Below are 25390 nucleotides of genomic sequence, written 5' to 3' on the forward strand. Positions count from 1 at the left end.
CTCACCTCCTGCCGCAGGCCCCAGTCTGCTAGTTATGTCCATCAGGACTCGGCCAGCTCGGTCAGTAGTGGTGCTACCGAGCCACTCTTGGTGATGGACATTGAAGTGCCCCACCCAGAGTACTTTCTGTGCCCTTGCTACTCTCATTGCTTCTTCCAAGTGGTGTTCAACATGGAGGAGTACTGTTTCATCAGCTGAGGGAGGGCGGCCGGTGGTAATCAGCAGAAGGTTTCCTTGTCCATGCTTGACCTGAATCCATGAGATTTCATGGGGTCCAGAGTCAGTGTTGAGGACTCCTAGGGCCACTCCTTCCCAACTGTATACCATTGTGCCGCCACCCCTGGTGGGTCTGTCCTGCTGGTGGGACAGGGATGGTGATGGAGGAGTCTGGGACATTGGGTGAAAGGTATGATTCTGTGAGTATGACTATGTCAGGCTGTTGTTAGCCTCATCTGTGGGACAGCTCTCCCAATTTTGAAACCCGTCCCCAGATGTTGGTGAGGAGGACTTTGCCGGGTCGAGTGGGCTGGGCGTGCCACTGTCGTGTCTGTAACCGGTGCGGAGATCGATGCCGGGTGGTCTGTCCATTTTGTTTATTCTTATTGTTTTTCGTAGCGGTTTATTACAACTGTTACAATTTGTGATTGTGGAACATATAATCATCTTGACCAGTTTTTATTACTTTTTTTAAAACCTGTCTCCCTCCTTTTTCTCTTAATTTGCAAAGTTGTCAGAAAATACCAGGATGGACAAACGCACCATGTTTACGATTTCGAATGAGTGGAAAGGCAATACGATAGACCAGACGAAATGCGTTCTCACTTTTGTTGTGGAGTATTTTAAACCAACACTCGACACAAGGTTTTCGATCGATAGTCAAGTTGTCTTTATTGCACCGGTGGGGAGACAGTCTGCTCTGTCTCAGCCAGACTTTTCCACATTGGTACAGCAAACAGTACAATTTTATACATTACAATAAGCATGTCCGCCTCATGTTAAATTCATTCCTGCCACCTGATTGGATCTTGGCCTGCATGCACCTTCACGGATTGGTTACGAATCTTAATATAAACATGTATAAGCTGCCTCCTCAATCAATCGCTCAAACTGCTGAATGCTAATTAAAAGATACCTTGAGATGCAACCCAGATAATATAGTTTTTATGGGCAGTTGAAATTCTAGACACCCTGGGCAGGATTTTCACTCAGGAGTCGGGTTGGAGAACTTTCGGGGTTGTAGTCCCGCCTCCATTGAGATGTGGCCAATCCACGCAATTTTAACTTGATTGACCTTGTTGAGCCCGCCCAGCGGGCCCAACCGGCCAATTAAGGGCCACCCAGCAACAGGTGACGTCACAGACTGAAATTTCATCTGTCAAGAGCTTTTGGCAGATGAAATATCAGTGTTTGAAAGCTCTTTGAAGCTGTCAAATGACAGTCTTACTTCTAACCTGAATCCTTCTCCACAGACTCAGTTAGAAATCTCTCCTGCACAGAAAGCTGCAGGCTGTCACTTTTGACAGTTTGCAGCCATTCTGCTTTCTGTACCGGTGAGACGAGGGACTCCCGGAACCTGAAGGAAGGAAGGCTGAAAAGGTAAGAAAATGTATGTGAAACTTATTTAATCACTTTAGACACACCAAACACACTTACCTTTGCACTCATGCACCCATCACTCACCTGAACACCGACATCTCGACCCCTCCAAGTCCTTCAACCCGACGGCCCGACTCCTCTAACTTGGCGTGGTTTGGAGCCGTCGGGAATCCCACACTTCAACCTTAAAAATAGGGATTAGGCTAAAAACTGGCTGTTAACTACCTGTTACCAGGCAGTTAACTGGCACTAATCCCTTCCCGCCTCGGGTCGGCGGGTCCCAGTGCGGGGCGGGTACCCGCCTCCTTTGAAACTGGCATGGAGGCAGGTTTGGGATGGGGTCGGGACCCCTGATTTGGGGATTTTAACCCCCCGCACGCCTCCAATCCCGACTCCACAGCCCAATGAAAATCCTGCCCACAGTCTCCATTTAATTGTTTTTTTTGGTTTCAAAGGTCAGCTTATCTTGACCGCCTCTTTATGGATGTGGCCTTTCATGTTAGCCCCTGTCTTTCTTACACCATTCAGTGAAACTGCCAGCGATGTCAGTTTAACTCTTTCCTCACTGCAATCCCCCCTTTTGGTACTTGGCCCCTGCCCAAGTTAAACCACATGTATAAGCATCGCTGTGCCTCCTGCCCCATGCGGTGATCAGGCGCTGGTTCGGGAGGCCCTGCATACCCATCATGTTTAGAGCAAACCTGTGTTTTCCAGCTCTTTCCGACTCGCTTTAGCTCTTTGGTCTGTTTCTTTTTACAAGCGGTGCATTCCCCATCCTATAGCCATGACTAATTGTACTATCACTAATATATAAGAAATGATGATGATGCGGACCCATGGGTGTATGTTGACATTCATTCCCCAATCCCACAGCTTCTCATACCACGGGACTTCCTGTAGCTCTACCTCTATGTCCTTTTCTAATTCCCCAAGATTCCTTTACAACACTATATGTATTGAGTCACCATCTTACTTAAATCCTCTTTCATTTCTTGCAGATCCTCTTGCAGGCGGGGTATTAGGGCCCTACTGGATCTTCATAATTGACCAACTCGTCCTTTAGACTTTCTGGCACATTTAGTTTTATCTCCTCCCTTGAATGTACATACACCAATCTGGTGTGTCCAATTGTCACAGGGATCTTTGACGTAAAGCAGAAGTTGGGCATTGTGATTGCACACACAAAGTTACTATATTGGTACTCCGTCTCTGTGGTGACTATACAATACTCCCCTTCGCCTCTATATCTCGAGAGGGTGTGATGGTGGTCAACATGTGATAATTCCAACACACACCCCTCTGTCTTATTATAGCCGCACTCATCCTTAGGGCCTTCTCCTACCGGATGTGGGCATATCGTAAGCGTGCCTTTCCCGTGGCATCCATTTAGGGAGACTCCTCTCATAGTACCATTTTCCTGATGGCATAGGTATCGATCAGATAGTATTGGAGGTATGTCTCACCACTCACTATGCCTATGTTTGTTACCTGGTACTGTGGGCACGGAGTCGTGTCTAATCCCACCACTGGTATCAGGAGTACCATGCCTATCATTGCTGTCACTTCTGCTTTACATTTTTGTGTCACCGGATATACTCTGGTCATCCCTTTGAGGGTGCAAGCACTCAGAGGGCCTGGATTCTGGCTCAGGCCATGGAGCTGTGTGCTGTTAATCCAGTCTGGTACCTCGCCTTGCTGTATCTGTACCAGATTATGTTTTAATTGTCCAGTGATCCATTGGCCATAGACATGACACAAGCCTCTCCCTACCCCGTCTTTTTCCTGTTCCTTATTTCTATGGTTTAGTTTGTTGATAATGCTAGCATGGTCCTCTATAACCTTGATTCCCTGGAGTAATTTCCTTATCGTGTGTCCTCCCAACTCTGATCCTTGTCGAACCAAACCAGTTTCCGTCTCTAAAATCTGTTGTATTACCCTTTGTAGTCGTCCCACACTACTTTGGACTCCTTGTATATCTAGGGCATTAATGAATGATGTCCCCGTGTTTATTCCCGTGAGTATATCGATTCCTAAGCTCCTCTTAATCCTTTGGTGGAATGCAGCATGTCCCCTGAAACTAGTGGCCCCTATCGCATCAGCAGCTTGGTTAATTACATTCTTTATCATATATACATACAATTCTCCAGTTTTAGTAAACCTTTCACAATATCCTGGCCATTGTAACATGGTTAAGTTCATTAGTACTGGTACAATTTCGTGTCTCACGTTACCATACAATTGTTCTCCCTCAGTGAATAATATTAGTCCATTCATAGGTCCAGGTTTCATATCTGGACATTGTTGCATCCTCGGTTCGCTTGTCTCTTCGTTCTGTGTATTGGGAGCCGTGGATGAGACACTGAATGTGATTGTTCCATTAAAACATGGTGCTTCCTCATCATGTACTTGTCGTGTAATGTGGGATGTCCCGTCGCTTATTTCATGTCCCAGCAGTAATCCCACCTTCATGGTGAAGTTTCCTTGTAAATTAAGCAGAAGCCTGGTCGTCACCACAGGTTAGTTTATCTCCGGTGTTTATTCCATTGTTCCTGTGGGATTTAAGATCAGAGGGGTTATTGCTGTATCGGTTTAATTGGGTCCAATGTTTCCATCTACCTTTTCCCCTCATATCTATACATGCGCATGTATCGCTGGTCATGATGACCTCAAATGGTCCAGTCTATCTCGGTGAGAATCCCGATCTCTCTGGCAATATTTTAACAAATACCTGCTCGCCCAACTTGGGTAGGGGCTCCGAAGCCCCCTGCTTTTGTTTATTTTTATCTCTGATGTCTTGTTGTTCTTTAATTTCTTGAGCGCCTTCAATTGATTATCCAATATTTGTACGTATTTCCTAATTTTATCTTTTTAAAGGTCCTAGTCCCTCACTACCAGATGCTACTCCTTCCGGCAGACACATTGCTCGTCCAGTCATGAGTTCATATGGTGTCAGTCTGGTCACCCTGTTTGGGGTGGCTCTCGGCCTCATCAGGATACACGGAAGGACATCCACCCATCCACCCATCCCTGCCCGGTTTCGGCTATGGGCTTGCTTAAGGCTGTTTTCAGGGTTCTGTCCATTCGCTCTACCATGCCTGAGCTTTGCGGATGATAGGGGATGTGGAACTTCTGTCTTACTCCCAGTAACTTACAAGCTTCTTTCATTACCTTTCCTGTAAAGTGGGTACCTTGCTCTGAATCTATTTGCAACGGGAACCCCCATCTCGGTATCACGTCGTATGCAAATATTCGGGCCACAGTCTGAGCACTACAGTCTCTGGTGGGGAATGTTTCCACCCACCTTGTAAACTGGTCTATGATCACTCGGCAGTATTTCTTCCCTCTACCTACTGCTATTGGTGTAGGCATCTCTGTGTCCGCCGCTGCTCTTGCTGCCTGATCAGCTAGCATATTTCCTTTTTGTTGCTCGCTCACTATCTTGCGGTGTGCCTTTATTTTAATCACTGCTACCTCTTCTGCTCCTTTTACCGCTTCTACTAGGTCTCTCACTACCTCCTCATGCTGTATTTGTCCTCCTCTGGAGGTTACATATCCTCTCCTATTCTATGCTATCATATAATCATGTACTACCCCAAACGCATACCTACTGTCTGTGTATATATTTACTCGTTTTCCTTTTGCCAATTTCAATGCTTCCGTGAGAGCCACTAGTTCTGCTACCTGCGCTGAGGTTCCTCCTTCAAGCCCTCCTTTTGCGACTGTTTCTCCGTTCTTGGATACTACTGCCCAACCAGTGTGTGGCTCCCCATTTATATATCGGCGAGATCCGTCTACATAAAAGGTGTTTTTGGGATTTTCAAGGGGTGATTCTGATACAGTTCCTCTGACCTCTTCTTTGATTACTAATTGACACTCGTGTGCCTCACCCTCCGATAGCATTCCCTCTGTGGGGTTGACTCTATGTTCCCTTATAATCTGGACTGATCTGTCCTTGGGTATCAATACTGCTTCCCAAGCCGCCCTTGTTCTGTCTGATACAGCCTTCATTTTGCCTGTGTTTAGCAGGTCCACCACTGTGTGTTGTGTGTGTAATATCAGCTGTCCTGACATAGTGATTCGCACCGCCCATGCGGCGCAGTCGAGGGCCGCCACGCATCTCGCCATTCCTTTAGCCACGGGGGTTTGTTGGGTGGAGTAATAGGCAATTGGCCTCATATCTCCCCCATACTCTTGGGTGACTACAGCGTTATAGAAGTTCCTGTCTATAATATAGTATATATGGAATGGTTTGACTATATTGGCAATCCTAGTGTGGGTGCAGACGACAGGGCTGCTTTTAATTTTGCATAAGCCTCGTCCTGCTCCGATTTCCATTCTATCTTATTGGTGGCGGGTCTCCCCCCTTTAACTAACCGTTGAATCGGCTCTGCGTTCCCTGCAAAGTCTGATATAAAATTCCTGCAGTAGTTAAGTAGTCCCAACACTTTCCTCACTCCCCGGACAGTCACTGGCCTTGACATGTCCTTTATGGCTGCCTTTCCTTCCTGCGGGAGTGCCTTATACCCCTGGCTAATCTCGTGCCCTAGATACTTTACTTTGGACAGTCCAACCTGTGCCTTTTTGGGGTTCAATTTAAAGCCAGCTTTCTTAAGTGTCTGGAGGGTGGCTAGTACTGCTCCCATATGTCCTTTGGCATCCTCTGATGCAATCATTATGTCATCGACATAGTGGAGTAGGGCGCTCTAGTACTTTGATAGGTCTAACTCGTCTTAAGGCTTGACTCAGTACACGGTGGAATATATTTGGACTATTGTGGAACCCCTGCGGGACCCTGGTCCATGTATATTGTCTATCCCCGACAGTAAAGGCGAATTTCCCTTGTGATTCCTCTGCCAATGGTATGGACCAGAACCCGTTCGCTATATCCAAGACTGTAAATAACTTAAAGTCTGGTTTCAGGCCATTAAATATCTTATTCAATGCGGTCTACACAAATTTACACCAACCAGAATTTCACCGTGGCCACAATAAAAGTCTGGTTTTAATAGGTTAATTAACCTCAATAACTCCAATTCAATCCAGATCAATTTTTTTAAACTAACCAGTATCACTTGGAAAAGAAAGAAACCATAGCCACATTAACAAAGAAACAATCACCCATGCCTTGTAAACATTCAAATTCATTTTCTTCCAGGCACATTGGCAACTGTGGCTTCAAGGCTGAAGCTTCTCTTTTGTAAAACAATTAACAAACTTGAATGATGGACAAGTGTCTGCTGTTTTAAGACAAGTCTTCAAAGGCTTAAACAGCTTTTAGCTCTGTTGTGTTTGCTTTAGCTCCACCCACTCTTCTGTACAGACACTTTTTTTCAAAGACAGAAAACTTCCACACTTTTAAAACACACTTTCACACAAACTGAGATTCCAGCATTCCTTTTAAGATTCTTTTCACTCAGCAAATCCTGGATATTACTTGTTTTGGACAGAAACTGATAGCAGCTGTGTCGATAAAACTTTAATTTTTTCCTTATTCCCTTCCTTAAATTACTGGTACTCGGGTACAATTTCACACCCGTTTTTGGTCCAAATTCGAGTACGTCAACTCAACTCATGATATGTGCGAGCCACTAAAATGATGGCCTTTTCTTCCTTTAATTTTGTTTCCTTAGCCCACCATTCTCGTTGTTTTACCGGTGGGTCGTTCGGTTGCCAATCGTTTTTAACCATTGCCAATTAATCTTTTATTTTTGTCCACTAAATAGCGTGTCAGTGACCCCACCGGTCCCCACTCGAGTTTTGCACTTCCCATGGTTAATTGTTGTCAGCGGTACCTCCCTTACTTACTCTCGCAGAGTGAGACCACACTTGCAACAATTTTGTTTGGGTAATTTGTTGTCAGAGGTATGCTTAGCACTACTTGCAACTGGAGTTGTCAGAGGTATGCTTAAACTTTCTGCACTACTTGCAACTCGAGCTGTCAGAGGTATGCTTTAGACTTTTTCTCCAAAGTTAACGCACCACTTGCAACTCATACCACGCCTATACTTCCGCGCATTTCATCCTAACCCCAAGACCGCTTGACTTATCGATTCAAACCTTTTAGTTCTTTGATTCCAAAGGGGGCGGTGGACACGAGACGGTGTTGCCTTGCCCTAACTGTACGTGGTATTTAAAAGTACTCACGTTTTTGGCTCGGCTTCACTCGCCCATGCCTTCCATCTGTGTGGAGATCCTGTTCGTGACGCCAATTGTTGTGGAGAATTTTTAACCAACACTCGACACAAGGTTTTAGATCAAGAGTCAAGTTGTCTTTATTACACCGGTGGGGAAACAGTCTGCTCTGTCTTTAGCCAGACTTCTCCAAATTGTTACAGCAAACACTACATTTTTATACATTACAATACACATGGCCAGCTAATGCAGAATTCATTCCTGATAGTACAGTTAGTCATGGCTATAGGATGGGGAAAAGCAGCATGCACCGCTTGTAAAAAAGAAATGGACCGAAGAGCTAAAAGTGAGTCAGAAAGAGCTGGAAAATACAAGGTTTGCTCTAAACATGATGGGTATGCAGGGCCTCCTGAACCAGCGACTGATCACCGCATGGGGCAGGAGGCACAGCGATGCTTATACATGTGGTTTAACTTGGGCAAGGGCCAAGTACCAAAGGGGGGACTTCAGTGGGGTAGAGTTAAACTGACATCGCTGGCAGTTTCACTGACTGGTGCAACAAGGACAGGAGCCAACATGAAAGGCCACATCCATAAAAAGGCGGTCAGGATAGCTGACCATTGAAGAGAAATAAAACAATTCAATGGAGACAGGGTGTCCAGCATTTCAACTACTTCAACAGCTTTATAACCTAGCTCGCATTCCAAGGTCTCTTTAATTAGCATTCAGCAGTTTGAGCGATTGATTGAGGAGGCAGCTCACACATGTTTACATTTAAGATTTGTAACCAATCAGTGAGGGTGCATGCGGGCCAAGATCCAATCAGGTTGCAGGAATGAATTGTGCATGAGGTGGCCATGTGTATTTGAAAGTATAAAATGTAGTGTTTGCTGTAACAATTTGGAGAAGTCTGGTTAAAGACAGAGCAGACTGTCTCCCCACCGGTGTAATAAAGACAACTTGACTATCGATCTAAAACCTTGTGTTGGTTTAAAATACTCCACAACACCTTGATGAGGTGTTGGTTCAGACTGGCTTTCACCGCTCGCTCGCCCGGCGGGCTGGGCTGTGTTAAAATAGGGTGTTGGTTCAGACTGGCTCTTTCCCCACTCGCTCGCTCCCCCGGCGGGCTGGGCTGGGTTATAATGGGGTGTTGGTTCAGACAGGCTTTCACCGCTCGCTCGCCCGGCGGGCTGGGCTGTGTTAAAATAGGGTGTTGGTTCAGACTGGCTCTTTCCCCACTCGCTCGCTCCCCCGGCGGGCTGGGCTGGGTTATAATAGGGTGTTGGTTCAGACTGGCTTTCACCGCTCGCTCGCCCGGCGGGCTGGGCTGTGTTAAAATAGGGTGTTGGTTCAGACTGGCTCTTTCCCCACTCGCTCGCTTGGCACCCCCTCTCCAACCATTGGTCGCCCGCCCCTCCCAGCACCCCCTCTCCCGCCATTGGTTGCCCCTCCCAGCACCCCCTCTCCCGCCATTGGTTGCCCGCCCCGGCCCCCCCCTCTCCTGCCATTGGTCACCCGCCCCGGCCCCCCCTCTCCCGCCATTGGTCACCCGCCCCAGCGCCCCCCCTCTCCCGCCATTGGTCGCCCGCCACGTCCATCCTCACCTTCCCTGCACCAATTGGAAAGTAAATAAACTCTACGATCTAATTGGAGGAATCTCGACCGTTAGCCAATTGGAGAAACCGCGAGTCCGTCAAACTGCCTCCATTCCAATCGCTCCAGTATTCTCATAACCAAATAAACAAACACGGTTTAAGAAAGTAAAAGAAAATACAGTTTCTTTTAACGCCCCACGACGATTTGTCTCCTGGGTTGCTCACACCAGCCTCCCACAGATCAGTCCTCAATTCCTGGAGACTGTGGGACAATCCTGGAGGATTGGCGACTCGACCCTTCTGTGGCGCAAGACTGGCGAGTTCAGCCCCACTCGCCTGTGTAAACGACAGGACTGCAAACTACCAGGCCTTCGATATATTGGAACTCCAACAGGGAACGACACAAAAGATACCAGCAAACTGTCCTGATACCTCCCTCCGTAATGTGATAGGACAAGGCAGTCCAGCAAACCTCGCCTTTGAATCTAGAGGAGTTTTTCCCCACTAAACAAATAAGTTGTGATCATATCACTGAAAAAGAGGCAGACTGGGGTGGAGCTGAATTACTCACACACGCATCTCTCATCGCTTTATTCAGGTCTGTACACAGACGATTAGCAGCTTTCAGGAACTTCCTGACCAGCAGCTTCCACAGAACATCAACATGTCCCGCCTCGAGAAAATATTACCACCAACGCATCAAATTATTAATTTTAACATCTCAGTTGGACAAAGATTCCACAGCCACAATTTCAAAGAGCAGGGGCGGTCTCCCCCAGTGTCCTGGGGCCAAGATTTATCCCTCAAATCCACATCAATTAAACAGATAATCTGCTCGTTCAGCTCAGTTTGTGGGAGCTTGCTGTGCGCAAATTGGCTGCCTTGTTTCCGACATTAAAACAGTGACTCCACTTCAAAAAGTCCTTCATTGGCTGTAAAGCACTTTGGAAAATCCCGAGGTTGTGAAGCACGAAGTCCCGTTTACCCATCACCCGCTGACCGACTTTGGCTCCTGTTCTGGCAACGTCTCAATTTAAAAATTCTCATCCTCGTTTTCAAATCCCTCCACGGCCTCGCCCCTCCCCATCTCTGTAACCTCCTCCAGCCCCTACAGCTCTCCCTATCTCTGTAACCTCCTCCAGCCCCTACAGCCCTCCCTATCTCTGTAACCTCCTCCAGCCCCTACAACCCTCCCCATCTCTGTAACCTCCTCCAGCCCCTACAGCTCTCCCTATCTCTGTAACCTCCTCCAGCCCCTACAACCCTCCCTATCTCTGTAACCTCCTCCAGCCCCTACAACCCTCCCTATCTCTGTAATCTCCTCCAGCCCCAACAGCCCCTCCCCACCTCTGTAACCTCCTCCAGCCCCTACAGCCCCTCCCCATCTCTGTAACCTCCTCCAGCCCCTACAACCCTCTCCATCTCTGTAACCTCCTCCAGCCCCTACAACCCTCCCTATCTCTGTAACCTCCTCCAGCCCCTACAGCCCTCCCTATCTCTGTAACCTCCTCCAGCCCCTACAACCCTCCCCATCTCTGTAACCTCCTCCAGCCCCTACAGCTCTCCCTATCTCTGTAACCTCCTCCAGCCCCTACAACCCTCCCTATCTCTGTAACCTCCTCCAGCCCCTACAACCCTCCCTATCTCTGTAACCTCCTCCAGCCCCTACAACCCTCCCTATCTCTGTAATCTCCTCCAGCCCCAACAGCCCCTCCCCACCTCTGTAACCTCCTCCAGCCCCTACAGCCCCTCCCCATCTCTGTAACCTCCTCCAGCCCCTACAACCCTCTCCATCTCTGTAATCTCCTCCAGCCCCTACAGCCCCTCCCCATCTCTGTAACCTCCTCCAGCCCCTACAACCCTCCCCATCTCTGTAACCTCCTCCAGCCCCTACAACCCTCCCCATTTCTGTAACCTCCTCCAGCCCCCTACAACCCTCCCTATCTCTGTAACCTCCTCCAGCCCCTACAACCCTCTCCATCTCTGTAACCTCCTCCAGCCCCTACAGCCCCTCCCCATCTCTGTAACCTCCTCCAGCCCCTACAACCCTCCCCATTTCTGTAACCTCCTCCAGCCCCCTACAACCCTCCCTATCTCTGTAACCTCCTCCAGCCCCTACAACCCTCCCCATCTCTGTAACCTCCTCCAGCCCCCTACAACCCTCCCTATCTCTGTAACCTCCTCCTGCCCCTACAACCCTCCCTATCTATGTAACCTCCTCCAGCCCCTACAACCCTCCCTATCTATGTAACCTCCTCCAGCCCCTACAACCCTCCCTATCTCTGTAACCTCCTCCAGCCCCTACAACCCTCGCTATCTCTGTAACCTCCTCCAGCCCCTACAGCCCTCCCTATCTCTGTAATCTCCTCCAGCCCCCTGCAACCCTCCCTATCTCTGTAACCTCCTCCAGCCCCTACAGCCCTCCCTATCTCTGTAACCTCCTCCAGCCCCTACAACCCTCCCTATCTCTGTAACCTCCTCCAGCCCCTACAACACTCCCTATCTCTGTAACCTCCTCCAGCCCCTACAACCCTCCCTATCTCTGTAACCTCCTCCAGCCCCTACAGCCCTCCCTATCTCTGTAACCTCCTCCAGCCCCTACAACCCTCCCTATCTCTGTAACCACCTCCAGCCCCCAACCCTTCCTATCTCTGTAACCTCCTCCAGCCCCTACAACCCTCCCTATCTCTGTAACCTCCTCCAGCCCCTACAACCCTCCCTATCTCTGTAACCTCCTCCAGCCCCCTACAACACTCCCTATCTCTGTAACCTCCTCCAGCCCCTACAACCCTCCCTATCTCTGTAACCTCCTCCAGCCCCTACAACCCTCCCTATCTCTGTAACCTCCTCCAGCCCCTACAACCCTCCCCATCTCTGTAACCTCCTCCAGCCCCCACAACCCTCCCTATCTCTGTAACCTCCTCCAGCCCCTACAACCCTCCCTATCTCAGTAACCTCCTCCAGCCCCGACAACCCTCCCTATCTCTGTAACCTCCTCCAGCCCCTACAGCCCCCAGACCTCTGCGCTCCTCCAATTCTGGCCTCTTGCGCATCCCCCGATTTAATCGCTCCACCATTGGCGGCCGTGCCTTCAGCCACCTGGGCCCAGAGCTCTGGAATTCCCTCCCTAAACCTCTCCGCCTCTCTCTTGTCCTTTAAGATGCTCCTTAAAACCAACCTCTTTGACCAAGCTCTTGGTCGCCCATTCTAATATCTCCAATGCGGTTCGCTGTCAAATAATGTTTGATAATCGCTCCTGTGAAGTGCCCTGGGATGTTTTACTACGTTAACGGTGCTACATAAATTCAAGTTCTTTTCATCCAACATTCACCCCACAACCAACATCAAAAACTGATGACCCGGTCATCGTCACATTGCTGTTTGTGGGAGCTTGCTGTGCGCAAATTGGCTGCCACCTTTCCTGCATTACAATCCATTGGCAGGACAGGCACACCAACGTCAGTGTTCTCGCTCAGGCCAACATCCCCAGCATCGAAGCTTTGACCACGCTCGATCAGCTCCAAAGGACGGGTCACATTGTCCGCATGCCCGATATGAGACTCCCAAAACAAGCGCTCTACTCGGAGCTCCGACACGGCAAGAGAGCCCCAGGTGGGCAGAGGAAATGCTTCAAGGACACCCTCAAAGCCTCCTTGAAAAAGTGCAACATCCCCACCGACACCTGGGAATCCCTGGCCCCAAGACCGCACAAAGTGGAGGAGAAGCATCCGGGAAGGCGCCGAACACCTCGAGTCTCTTTGCTGGGAGCAAGCGGAAGCCAAGCACAGGCAGCGGAAGGAGCGCACGTCAACCCAAGCACCCCACCCACCCGCCCCTTCAACCACCGTCTGCCCCACCTGTGACAGAGACTGTAGGTCCCGCAATGGACTCATCAGTCACCTGCGAACTCATTTGTAGTGTGGAAGCAAGTCATCCTCGATTCCGAGGAACTGCCCAAGAAGACGACAACAGTGACTACACTTCAAAAAAAAACCAATTGGCTGTAATCAATGCTGCTACTGTCAACTCTCTGTTGCACACAAGTTCCAAATACACAGTCCGACAGCCTCGAGCTGAAATCAAGCTCTGATCGCCTACCCTCAGGAGGACTTGCAAACTGCTGACCTCTGCGGTCGCTGTGAAACTTTTCAGTAAAATAGTTATTTCAAAAAAAATAAAGTACCGGAGACCAACCAGAGGGGATGAAACCAGCAGGCGAGAAATTCAGAGAACCATTTAGAAAGTATGAAGGCCGAAAGGGTACAACACCGATCTAATAACTGGCTAAGTTACCAGGTCCCTGACCCAACATCTATCCCTCAACCACACCCCCAAAACAGACGGCGGACGAGCTCAGCAGAGGAAGGCTGGGAACCACAAACCCTTTCTTTTTGTTTAGTGCCCAGGAACAACCTTGTTATTCTAACGATTTATATTTCCTTTCGCTCTTTGAACTCAATGAGCTGGCTCACGATAACAAGGCCAGGAAATGCTCAAAAAGCTTCCACGACCGCCATATACTTCTTTCCCCAACCATGTTTGTTGTTAAACTCGTTCTCGGGATGTGGGCATCACCGACGAGGCCAGCATTTGTTGCCCCTCCCCAATTGCCCCTGTGGCGGTGGCGGTGAGTCGCCCTACGTGCAAAGCTGTAGGCCGTGTGGTTACGTCCTAAGCAGAGATATAGAGGTGACGTCCTAAAGAGAGACAGGCAGAGACACTTGCATTTCTATAGCGCCTTTCACGACCACCGGACGTCCCAAAGCGCTTTATAGACAATGAAGTACCTTTTGAAGTGTGGTCACTGTTGTAATGTAGGAAATGCAGCAGCCAATTTGCGCACAGCAAGCTCCCACAAACAGCAATGTGATAATGACTGGATCATCTGTTTTAGTGATGTTGGTTGAGGGATAAATCTTCGCCCAGGACACCGGGGAGAACTCCCCCCACTCTTCTTCGAAATAGTGGCCGTGGGATCTTTTACAACCACCCGAGAGAGCAGACGGGGCCTCGGTTTAACGGTTCATCTCGAAAGATGGATAAAGAGCAGCTGCAATCGACTGCCAGACTCTTCAATGCACACCACACCGCGGGATAGCTTTCAGTCATCATTTAGCCAACACTGACTCGACCGCATCATTTCGGCCATCTTGGACCATCGCCATGACCAGCATGCAATGTGCGTAGGTCAGTGGATAATTTGGGATGAGTCAATGACGTAGGACGTGGTTTGCACGTATGTCCATGAGGACCATTGTTGTAGTAATGTAGCTTTCTGATAAATCCCAACGGAATCAGTAACAATAGACAAGATGATTGAGGCAAACACGGACACACATTATGGACGATTTGAAGTAGGTGAGGGCAAGGTATTGCAAGCCAACGGGTACAGCACATCTCTAACTAACTTACTAGTCCCCTCATCCAACATTTCTCTCTCAACTGATGCCCCCAAAACAGAGAAACTGGTCATTCATCCCATCGCTGTGTTTTGGGAGCTTGCTGTGCGCAATTCACAAATACTGTGGCTACAAGAGCAGGTCAGAGGCTGGGTATTCTGTGGCGAATGTCTCACCTCCTGACTCCCCAAAGCCTTTCCACCATCTACAAGGCACAAGTCAGGAGTGTGATGGAATACTCTCCACTTGCCTGGATGAGTGCAGCTCCAACAACACTCAAGAAGCTCGACACCATCCAGGACAAAGCAGCCCGCTTGACGGGCACCCCATCCACCACCTTAAACATTCACTCCCTCCACCACCGGCGCACCGTGGCTGCAGTGTGCACCATCTACAAGATGCACTGCAGCAACTCGCCAAGGCTTCTTCGGCAGCACCTCCCAAACCCGCCACCTCTTCCACCTAGAAGGACAAGGGCAGCAGGTGCCTAAGAACACCACCACCTCCAAGTTCCCCTCCAAGTCACACACACCATCCTGACTTGGAAATATATCGGCCGTTCCTTCATCATCGCTGGGTCAAAATCCTGGAACTCCCTCCCTGACAGCACTGTGGGAGCACCTTCACCACACGGACTGCAGCGGTTCAAGAAGGCGGCTCACCACCACCTTCTCAAGGGCAACTAGGGATGGGCAATAAATGCTGGCCTTGCCAGCGACGCTCACATCCTATACCTGAATTTTTTTTTAAATGGACTGCTGCGTTTCCCTGCAATAAAACAGAAAAGGCTGTGGGCCAATTGAAACATTCATGACTGAATTTGGGCAAGAATATCAAGGGATATGGAGCAAAGGCAGTTAAATGGAGTGGAGGTGCGGACCAGCCGTGATCTGACCGAGTGGGAGGAACAGGCTCCGGGAGCTGAATGACCTACTCCAGTTCTGATTGGGCCGGGGGGGGGGTTCGAAGTACAGCTCAGCCCTGATCTTAGTGAGTGAATGCAGGAACAGCCCCAAGGGGCAGAGTGGCCTCCGCCTGCGAACTATCTGCACCCAGGACAATTCGGAAACAAAACACCATTGTGAGCAAGTCTTTCCAAATATCGAGGTTGAACAATCGAGGGAAGAAAGAGTTGGCCAACTTGAATAAGTGTTAGACAATTGAAAATTTAATGTTTTATCATCTTTCCTTCCAATCCACAAACAGGATAGGGGGAAGTCAATATAATAAAAAACACTGCACAACACAACGTAACAATACCACAGCCTATTGAGGATCAATATAAGCTATGAAATACCGTTGCCAGTTTGCTTGTAGAGAATAACTGCAGATGACAGACCCTCCTGGGAATCTGCCAAGAGAAACTCAATAGGCTCCCACAAAGCCTTACAAGGGCAGCCTGATACATTGCTTCGAAATCTCAACCCTCATGTATTTGCGCACAAGAATTGCTTCTCATCAACAGCCTGCTCCCCAGGGTTTGAGAACTCAAAAAGAGAGAGGGGACAGGCATGTGAAAGTTGAATGGTCGACGTGTCAAACTCTCTCACCAGCAGCTATAAAGTCAGCTAGCAATTCTCAAATACTGCACTTCCAAGCTTGGGTTGATGTGAGTAAACATCGCGAAAACAGATGATCTGGTCATTATCATGTTGCTGTCTGTGGAGTCTTGCTGCGCACAAGTTGACCACCGCGTTGCCTCCTACAGCAGCAGTGATACCTGCCCTGCTGTATGCTTCAGAGACATGGACCATGTACAGCAGGCACCTCAAGCACTGGAGAGGTACCACCAACACTGCCTCCGCAAGATCCTGCAAATCCATTGGCAGGGTAGGCGCACCAACGTCAGTGTTCTCGCTCAGGCCAACATCCCCAGCATCGAAGCTTTGACCACGCTCAATCAGCTCCGATGGACGGGTCACATCGTCCGCATGCCCGATACGTTACTCTCAAAACAAGCGCTGTACTCGGAGCTCCGACACGGCAAGAGAGCCCCAGGTGGGCAGAGGAAACGCTTCAAGGACACCCTCAAAGCCTCCTTGAAAAAGTGCAACATCCCCACCGACACCTGGGAATCCCTGGCCCCAAGACCGAACAAAGCGGAGGAGAAGCATCCGGGAAGGCACCAAACACCGAGTCTCTTCGCCGGGAGCAAGCGGAAGCCAAGCGCAGGCAGCGCAAGGAGCGCACGTCAACCCAAGCACCCCACCCACCCGCCCCTTCAACCACCATCTGCCCCACCTGTGATAGAGACTGTAGGTCCCGCATTGGACTCATCAGTCACCTGAGAACTCATTTTTAGTGTGGAAGCAAGTCATCCTCGGTTCCGAGGGACTGCCGAAGACGAAAAACACTTCAAAAAGTATCTCATTGGCTGTAAAGTGCTTTGGGGCGTCCCGAGGTCATGAACGGCGCTATAGAAATGCAAGTCTTTCTTTCTTTAAAGCAATCAATCACGCTTGGAGATTATGCAACTATCATCCACTCTCTGCATTTTTGCAGGAGATATAATCCCACTGTTATCGGGAGAAGTTGCTGTAGCTTCAGTCACAAGTTCGGTTTGCTGCAGTTCGCCAAGACTCTTTTAAAAATAGACTCTGTTTGCTGCTAGTCCTGCCACACCTCATTGGCTGGTCACGTGGGAGTACTTTCACCACACGGACTGCAGCACTTTAAGGCGGCAGCTCACCACCGCCTTCTCAAGGGCAATAAATGCTGGCCTTGCCAGCGATGCCCACATCCCATGAACGAATAAAAAAGTCAACAGACACTCTGCCTCAACATAGATTCAGATGAAGGCAGCCATGAACCATGAGCTCATTCGTCCCTTCCCATCGCAGTATCCGACCATTTAAGGGATACCATGGTTCGAATGCACTATTTCTCTCAGAAGCCCAGTCCACATCGAGCGCCTAAAGAACTTCCTAACTTCTGTCCTCAACTTGCCTTTTCCCCCCCCGCCAATCATGTTGCCGCAAATTATATTGTGAAACTGCTTAGGCCTTAGTTGGAGATTTGTCCCAATTCTGGAACCACACTTTAGGAAGGATGTCCAGGCATTGGAGAGGGTGCAGGAAGAGATTACTAGAATGGTCCCAGGGACAAGGGACTTCAGTAATGTGGAGAGACTGGAGAAGCTGGGGTTGTTCTCCTTGGAGCAGAGAAGGTTAAGAGGAGATTGACCAGAATGGTCCCAGGGACGAGGGACTTCAGTGACGTGGAGAGACTGGAGAAGCTGGGGTTGTTCTCCTTGGAGCAGAGAAGGTTAAGGGGAGATTTAATAGAGGTGTTCAGAATCATGAGGGGTTTTGCTGGAGTAAATAAGGAGAAACTGTTTCCAGTGGCAGGAGGGTCGGTAACCAGAGGACACAGATTGAAGATAAATCGGCAAAAGAACCAGAGGGGAGGTGAGGAGACATTATTTTTTCCGCAGTGAGTTGTTGTGATCTGGAATGCGCTGCCTGAAAGGGCGGTGGGAGCAGATTCAATAGTAACTTTCAAAGGGGGAATTGGATAAATAATTGAAAAAGAAAAAATTGCAGGACTATAGGGAAAGAGTGGGACTAATTGGATCGGTCTTTCAAAGGGTCAGCACAGGCACAAAGGGAGAATGGCCTCCTTCTGTGCTTTGTGCGGTTACTGAGTAGATTGGGCCGATATTAACTGGAGTTTAGAAGAATGAGAGGTGATCACATTGAAACGTCTAAAATTCATAGAGGGATTGACAGGGTAGATGCTGAGAGGATGTTTCCCCCTGGCTGGAGCGTCTAGATCCAGGGGTCACAGTCTCAGGATAAGGGGTCGGCCATTTAAGACCGAGATGAGGAGGAATTTCTTCACTCAGAGGGTGGTGAATCTTTGGAATTCTCTCCCCCAGAGGGCTGTGGAGGCTCAGTCGTTGAGTATATTCAAGGCGGAGATCGATAGACTTTTGGACTCTCGGGGAGTCAAGGGATACGGGGATCGGGCGGGAAAGTGGAGTTGAGGTCGATGATCAGCCACGATCTTATTGAATGGTGGAGCAGGCTCGAGGGCCCGAATGGCCGACTCCTGCTCCTATTTCTTAAGCTCTGATTCCACAAATAGAAAAGTCTACAGGTGCAAGTGGGGTCCATTTGCTTTCATGGTCATCGCTTCTTACGCCAACCGAGAGCAACGACGGGGTTGAAGCAAAGGGGAGGAAACTCCCTTGACTCAAGGGGAGAAAAATCGAGCGAGGGAAGGAAGTGTTTGTGATTATTTTACCTTCGAGGAGTTTACGTTTTTAAAAAGTTTAACATTTAAAAAAAATTATGCTCGGAGGAGACCAAAGGAAACAGTACGGACCACATCTAACCTCGTTCACCGTTAGACACGCAGAACATCAGCTGACATTGTGCACGACAAGTCCCAACATTTCAACCAATCACAAAAGGCTAAGTCGGCTCATTTTCAGGTTAAAAGGTCAAAGCCAGATTAAGTCCTCCTTGCCAATGCGTTTCAGGACAGAGTGAAAACACCATCGCCCAACAGCACTGCGCGCAAATGAACCGACCGGCCTTACGCGCAGACGCCACAAGAACAGGAAGACCCCAGGTTGCGATTCGCCAGGGAGTCAATACAGGGCCGCAATTGGCCACTCGCTCCACCGCGCTCTGCTGTGGCGGGAGTCACAGAAGCTCCAGGTTCCTCGTTCTAAACTTCAGCTCATCCAAAACTCCGCTGCCCCGTGTCCTAACTCGCAGCCAGGCCCGTTCGCCCATCACCCCCGCTGTTGCTCACTGACCTACACTGGCTCCCGGTGGAGCAACGCCTCCATTTTAAAAGTCTCCTCCTGGTTTTCAAATCCCTCCGTGGCCTCCTCGCCCCCCTCCCCATCTCCAACTTCCCCCAGCCCCTACAACCCTCCGAGATCTCTGTGCTCCTCCAATTCTGGCCTCTTGAGCATCCCCCGATTTCCATCGCTCCACCATTGGCGGCCGTGCCTTCAGCCGCCTGGGCCCCGAGCTCTGGAATTCCCTCCCTAAACCTCTCCGCCTCTCTCTCCTCCTTTAAGACGCTCTTTAAAACCGACCTCTTTGACCAAGCTTTTGGTCGCCTGTCCGAATACCTCCTTATGTGACTCGGTGTCAAATTTGGGACATTTTACTACGTTCGAGGCGCTATATAAATGCAAGTTGTTGTTGCAGTTCCCTATCTCGCCAGGTGTTGGATGAGCAAGACAGCCTCTCCCTGCTCCACAACTGACGGCCCCATGGACAAGATCAGCAGGAGCACGGCAACGCCAGAAGCTCCAAGTCGCACACCAGCCTGACTTGGGACATGCTCATTGGGTCAAAGCCCTGGCGTTCCCTTCCTCGACACCCAAGATCACAAGGCCTGCAGAGGTCCAAGGAGAAAGCGCCCCACCAGCAACCTTCTAGGGACGGGGCAGTAAATGCCACCATCGCCCCCCCCCCCCCTCCAAACCGCAACAACTTAAATAAAACGTCCCCACGGGGAAGCGGAGCAGGGAAGGAGACTGGGCTTGGACGAGACGCCCCCCCCGCGGTCAAATAGCCAGCAGACTTGTCACCGTCCAGGGTCACACCGCGATGTATAGCCACTTGGGACAGAGCCGCAGAGAGCGGCCAAGCTCCCCGAGAGAGAGCGGCCGAGCCCCCACCCCACGAGAGTGGTCAGAAACCATGGAACCGCATTGCAGCAAGTATCAGCATAGAAACATAGAAGATAGGAGCAGGAGTCGGCCATTCGGCCCCTCCAGCCTGCAACACCATTCAATGAGATCATGGCTGATCATCCAAATTCAGTACCCTGCCCCTGCTTGCTCCCCATAGCCCTTGATCCCTTTAGCCTTAAGAAATATATCTAACTCCTTCTTGAATATATTTAATGAATTGGCCTCTACTGCCTTCTGTGGTAGAGAATTCCACAGGTTCACCACTCTCTGGGTGAAGAAATTCCTCCTCATCTCTGTCCTAAATGGCTTACCCCTTATCCTTAGACTGTGACCCCTGGTTCTGGACTCCCCGACCATCGGGAACATCCTTCCTGCATCTAGTCTGTCAAGTCCTGTCAGAATTTTATAAGTTTCAATGAGATCCCCTCTCATTCTTCTAAACTCCAGCGAGTACAAGCCCAATCAACCCGATCTCTCCTCGTACGTCATTCCTGCCATCCCAGGGATCAGTCTGGTGAATCTTTGCTGCACTCCCTCCATGGCAAGAACATCCTTCCTCAGATAAGGTGACCAAAACTGCACACAATACTCGCGGTGTGGTCTCACCAAGGCCCTGTACAACTGCAGCAAGACATCCTTGTTCCTGTACTCAAACCCTCTCGCTACGAAGGCCAACATACTATTTGCCCTTAACCGCCTGCTGCGCCTGCCTGCTTACCTTCAGTGACTGGTGCACAAGGACACCCAGGTCTCGTTGCACTTCCCCTTCTCCCAATTCAGCATATTCAGAGCACGGTGATAAACTGTAGGGGAAGGCGGGGGAAGATAAACTAGAGAATACCAGTGACATGAATCAGTCATTCATGAAAGAAAGACTTATATGAAATAATACTGAGCGGCCTGCGGGTGGCGCTGTCCAGGGAGAGTATAAATACTCGGGCACGGGCCTAGCTTGCGCAGGACATTCTTAACAGGAACTAGTGAAGGACACAACTAGACCTCCATGTTGTAAAACAGTTGATTAAAGCTTTGTTTAATGCTTCGACCAAGTGCCTAGTAGTTTTCTTACGTCAACCAGCTTTCAAGATCACCCCTCCAACAGTCAGCTGAAATCCCATCACAAAAACGCAAAGCCAACCTCGCTGCCATCCCCAAGCAGCATTTCTGACCCGGCATCATGTACTTAGACTGCAATGCTTGGGTGCCCCAAAGTCACGCACTTGTCATCAGGTTTTACATGTCCAACACGTAGCTTAGAGAAAAAAATATAGACTTTTAGAACTACTCATTGCCTCAGGAGTCCCATCATCGGCGGTGGAGACAACCAACTCAAGCTCCACCCCACGGCCAGCCCAGGTCCGCAAGTAGAGCCAGCAAGATGGAGCCCAGTTACATCAATGCTTACGGTTCGCAAGCACCTTCAACCTGGAACAAAGCTGAACAATCAGGTCTTTCCATTATTTGCAAATCGAGCAGATAACGAACAAACATTTGGTTGGATCCTTTCACTGAAGAAGCAGTTTTGGTATCGCCATTCTCCGACCGCCCTCGAAACTGCCAAATCACCAGCCAACTCGGCCATCACCGAATCGGTGGATGGAGCCAGTATTTATTATGGGATAACCAGGACTAAGGCAACCCGCCCTTGGAAATGAATGCCCCCCCCCAGTTATTGCCCGCATATCCGCCGCCTTCAGGGGCGCGGTTAACGACAAGCCAGATCTTCTCGTGGGAGGGACAGATAAGCGGGACCTACCTCGAATGAGGATGTCCATTTTGGCACGGCCCTCGCCGAGGGAGTTGGTCACCTCACAGGTAAAGATGCCGTTGATGTCGTAATTCACCACCGCCACGATGAGCTGGCGTCCGTTAACCTCGGCGGCAGCTGGGACAGGTTCACCGTTCCTGCAGGGGCGCAAAGCAGAGTGAAGAGGTGGACGGCGTTCCCGTTCCGCACCCGAGTCTCAGACTGCGCAAGACGGCAGAAAATATTTCACCAACAACGTTGCATTTCCACAGCGCCTTGAACATAGTAAAACATCCGGCGGCGCTTCACAGGAGCGCTGTCGAGCAAAGTGTGACACCGAGCCCCATAAGGAGCTATTAGGACAGGTGACCAAAAGCTTGGTCAAAGAGGTAGGTTTTACGGAGAAGAGGCAAAGAGAGAGAGAAACAGAGAGAGACAGAGAAAGAGAGAGACAGAGAGAGAGAAAGAGGTGTAACAAGGTTTACAGAATCACAGAATCACAGAAACCCCACAGTGCAGATAGAGGCCATTTCGGCCCATCGAGCCTGCACCGACACATATCCCACCCGATCCCCGTAACCCCACGTATTTAATCCCCCTAACACTAAGGGTCAATTTATCATAGCCAAATCAACCTAACCCGCACATCTTTGGACTGTGGGAGGAAACCGGAGCACCCGGAGCTTGGGGCCCAGGCAGCTGAAGACTCGGCCGCCAATGGCGGTGCTGAAAGTTAGCAGTTGCTCGGGCTTCGGAAGCACGTTGTTCGGGTAGACTGGAGGGGTCTTTATTCTGATCTGCACGTGATGTCGGGGGCACTCGCGAGTGGGCAAAACTGTTGGAAATGGAGTTGATTGTGGGAGAAAGTGAGGGGGTCATCCACTTTGGACCCAAGGAATACCAAAAATCGGTCTTTCCTCAACGGTGAATGACGAGCAACTGAGGAGCCGAGAGAGATCGGGGATGTGCAGGTACACCAATCACAGAACGCTAGTGCACAGGTACAAAACCTAATCAAACGGCCTTTATCTCCAGAGGGTTGGAGGCTAGGTTACAGCTGGAGAAAGCTCTGGTTAGACCCCGTCTGGAGTAATTATGTTCAGTTCTGGGCACCGCACCTCAGGAAGGGTATCTTGGCCTTGGAGATGGTGCAGCGTGGATTCACTAGCATACCACTGGGGGCTGAACGGGTTAAATTTTGAGGATAGATTGCGTAGACTAGGCTTGTAGTCCCTCGAGTATAGATTATGGATCTAATCGAGGTGTTTGAGATGATTAAAGGATTCGATAGGGTTGAGAGAGAAACTATTTCCTCTGGTGGGGGGAGTCCAGAACAAGGGGGCAGAACCTTAACATTAGAGCCAGGCCGTTCAGGGGTGATGTCAGGAAGCACTTCTTCACACAAAGGGTGGTGGAAATCTGGAACTCTCTCCCCCAAAAAGCTGTCGAGGCTCGGGGGGGTCAATTGGAGCTTTCAAGACTGAGCCTAGGCAACAGAAGGCACGGCCACCAATGGTGGAGCGATTATAATCAGGGATGCTCAAGAGGGCAGAATTAGCGGAGCGCAGATATCTCAGGGGGTTGTGGGGCTGGAGGAGATTACAGAGATAGGGAGGGGTGAGGCCATGGAGGGATTTGAAGACAAGGAAGAGAATTTTGAAATTGAGGCGTTGTTTAACCAGCAGCCAATGTAGGTCAGCGAGCACAGGGGTGATGGGCGAACGGGACTGGTCATAGAATACAGTCCAGAGGGAGGCCATTTGGCCCATCGTGCCTGTGCTGGCTCTTTGAAAGAGCTCTCCAATCAGTCCCCCGCCCCCACCCCCCCACCCAATAGCCCGGTAAATTTTTCCCCTTCAAGTATTTCTCCAATTCCCCTTTTGAAAGTTACCATTGAATCTGCTTCCACCGCCCTTTCAGGCAGTGCATTCCAGATCACAACAAATCACTGCGTAAAAAAAACTTCTCATCTCCCCCCGGTAACAAAAATAGAAATTAAAACACTTCAGGCATCAACACTTACATGAGCCACTTGTATTCTGTTGCCGATGGATTGGCTTTGGCATTGCATGTCAAGGAAGCACGTTCTCTTCCCAAGTACCAGTTGTCATCATATCCCTCAATGGTCACTATAGGTGGATCTGAAAATTAGGAGACACATTTAGGTAAAAGCTTTGCACATTGACATGAACAAACCAGAATTAAAATTCTCCTCCTGGTTTTCAAATCTTTCCACGGCCTCCTCGCCCCTCCCGATCTCTGTAACCACCTCCAGCCCCCACAACCCGCCGAGATCTCTGCCCTCCTCCAATTCCGGCCTCTTGAGCATCCCCCGATTTCCATCGCTCCACCACTGGCGACCGCGCCTGGGTCCCGGGCTCTGGAATTCCCTCCCTAAACCTCTCCGCCTCGCTCTCTCTCTCCTTCAAGAAGCTCCTTAAAAACTGACCTCTTTGACCGAGCTTTTACTCACCTGTCCCAACAGTTCATGTGGCTCGGCGTCAAATGTCTGATTAACACTCCTGCGAAGCACCTCAGGAGGTTTTAAGAACATAAGAAATAGGAGCAGGAGTCGGCCACTTGGCCCCTCGAGCCTGCTCCGCCATGCAATAAGATCATGGCTGATCTTGGACTCAAAGTCACTTCCCTGCCGGCTCCCCATAACCCTTCACTCCCTTATCTTGTAAAAATAGAGTCGTACAGCACAGAAAGAGGCCCTTCGGCCCATCGTGTCCGCGCCGGCCATCAAGCCCTGTCTATTCAAATCCCATTTTCCAGCACTTGGTCCCTAGCCTTGTATGCTATGGCGTTTCAAGTGCTCATCTAAATGCTTCTTGAATGTTGAGGGTTCCTGCCTCTACCATCCTTTCAGGCAGTGAGTTCCAGATTCCAACCACCCTCTGGGTGAAAAAGTTTTTCCTCAAATCCCCTCTAAACCTCCTGCCCCTTACCTTGAAACTATGCCCCCTGGTTATTGAGCCCTCTACTAAGGGGAAAAGTTCCTTTCTATCTACCCTATCTATGCTCCTCATAATTTTGTACACCTCAATCAGGTCCCCCCTCAGCCTTCTCTGCTCTAAGGAAAACAACCCCAGCCTGTCCAGTCTCTCTTCTATCGGTCTGTCTATCTCCACCTTAAATGTATTTAATGACTCCGCCTCCACGGCTCTCTGGGGCAGAGAATTCCACAGATTTACGACCCTCAGGAGAAGAAATTCCTCATCTCAGTTCTAAAAGGGCGACCCTTTATTCTGAAACT

The 25390-nt window shown here is 49.7% G+C and overlaps 1 protein-coding gene across 4 annotated transcripts in view; it reads right to left on the reverse strand.

Moving 5' to 3' along the window:
- Positions 1–862: 862 nt before the first annotated feature.
- LOC147109984 (nectin 1a-like) overlaps positions 863–25390 on the reverse strand; it is an 80218-nt gene continuing 55690 nt past the window's right edge. For all 4 annotated transcript variants that reach the window (XM_086003983.1, XM_086003981.1, XM_086003980.1 and 1 more), the window contains 3 exons: positions 24155–24272; positions 22141–22289; positions 863–4145 (listed from right to left, as the gene is read on the reverse strand). In XM_086003983.1, the coding sequence (XP_085860109.1) occupies positions 4132–4145; positions 22141–22289; positions 24155–24272 (281 nt within the window). In that variant the 3' untranslated portion in view covers positions 863–4131. The remainder of the gene's footprint in view (positions 4146–22140; positions 22290–24154; positions 24273–25390) is intronic.

This window comes from Somniosus microcephalus, chromosome 12 (assembly GCF_052327205.1).
Source record: "Somniosus microcephalus isolate GS21.2 chromosome 12, FLI_Smic_1.0, whole genome shotgun sequence".
In the NCBI taxonomy this organism is placed as follows: Eukaryota; Metazoa; Chordata; class Chondrichthyes; order Squaliformes; family Somniosidae; genus Somniosus; species Somniosus microcephalus.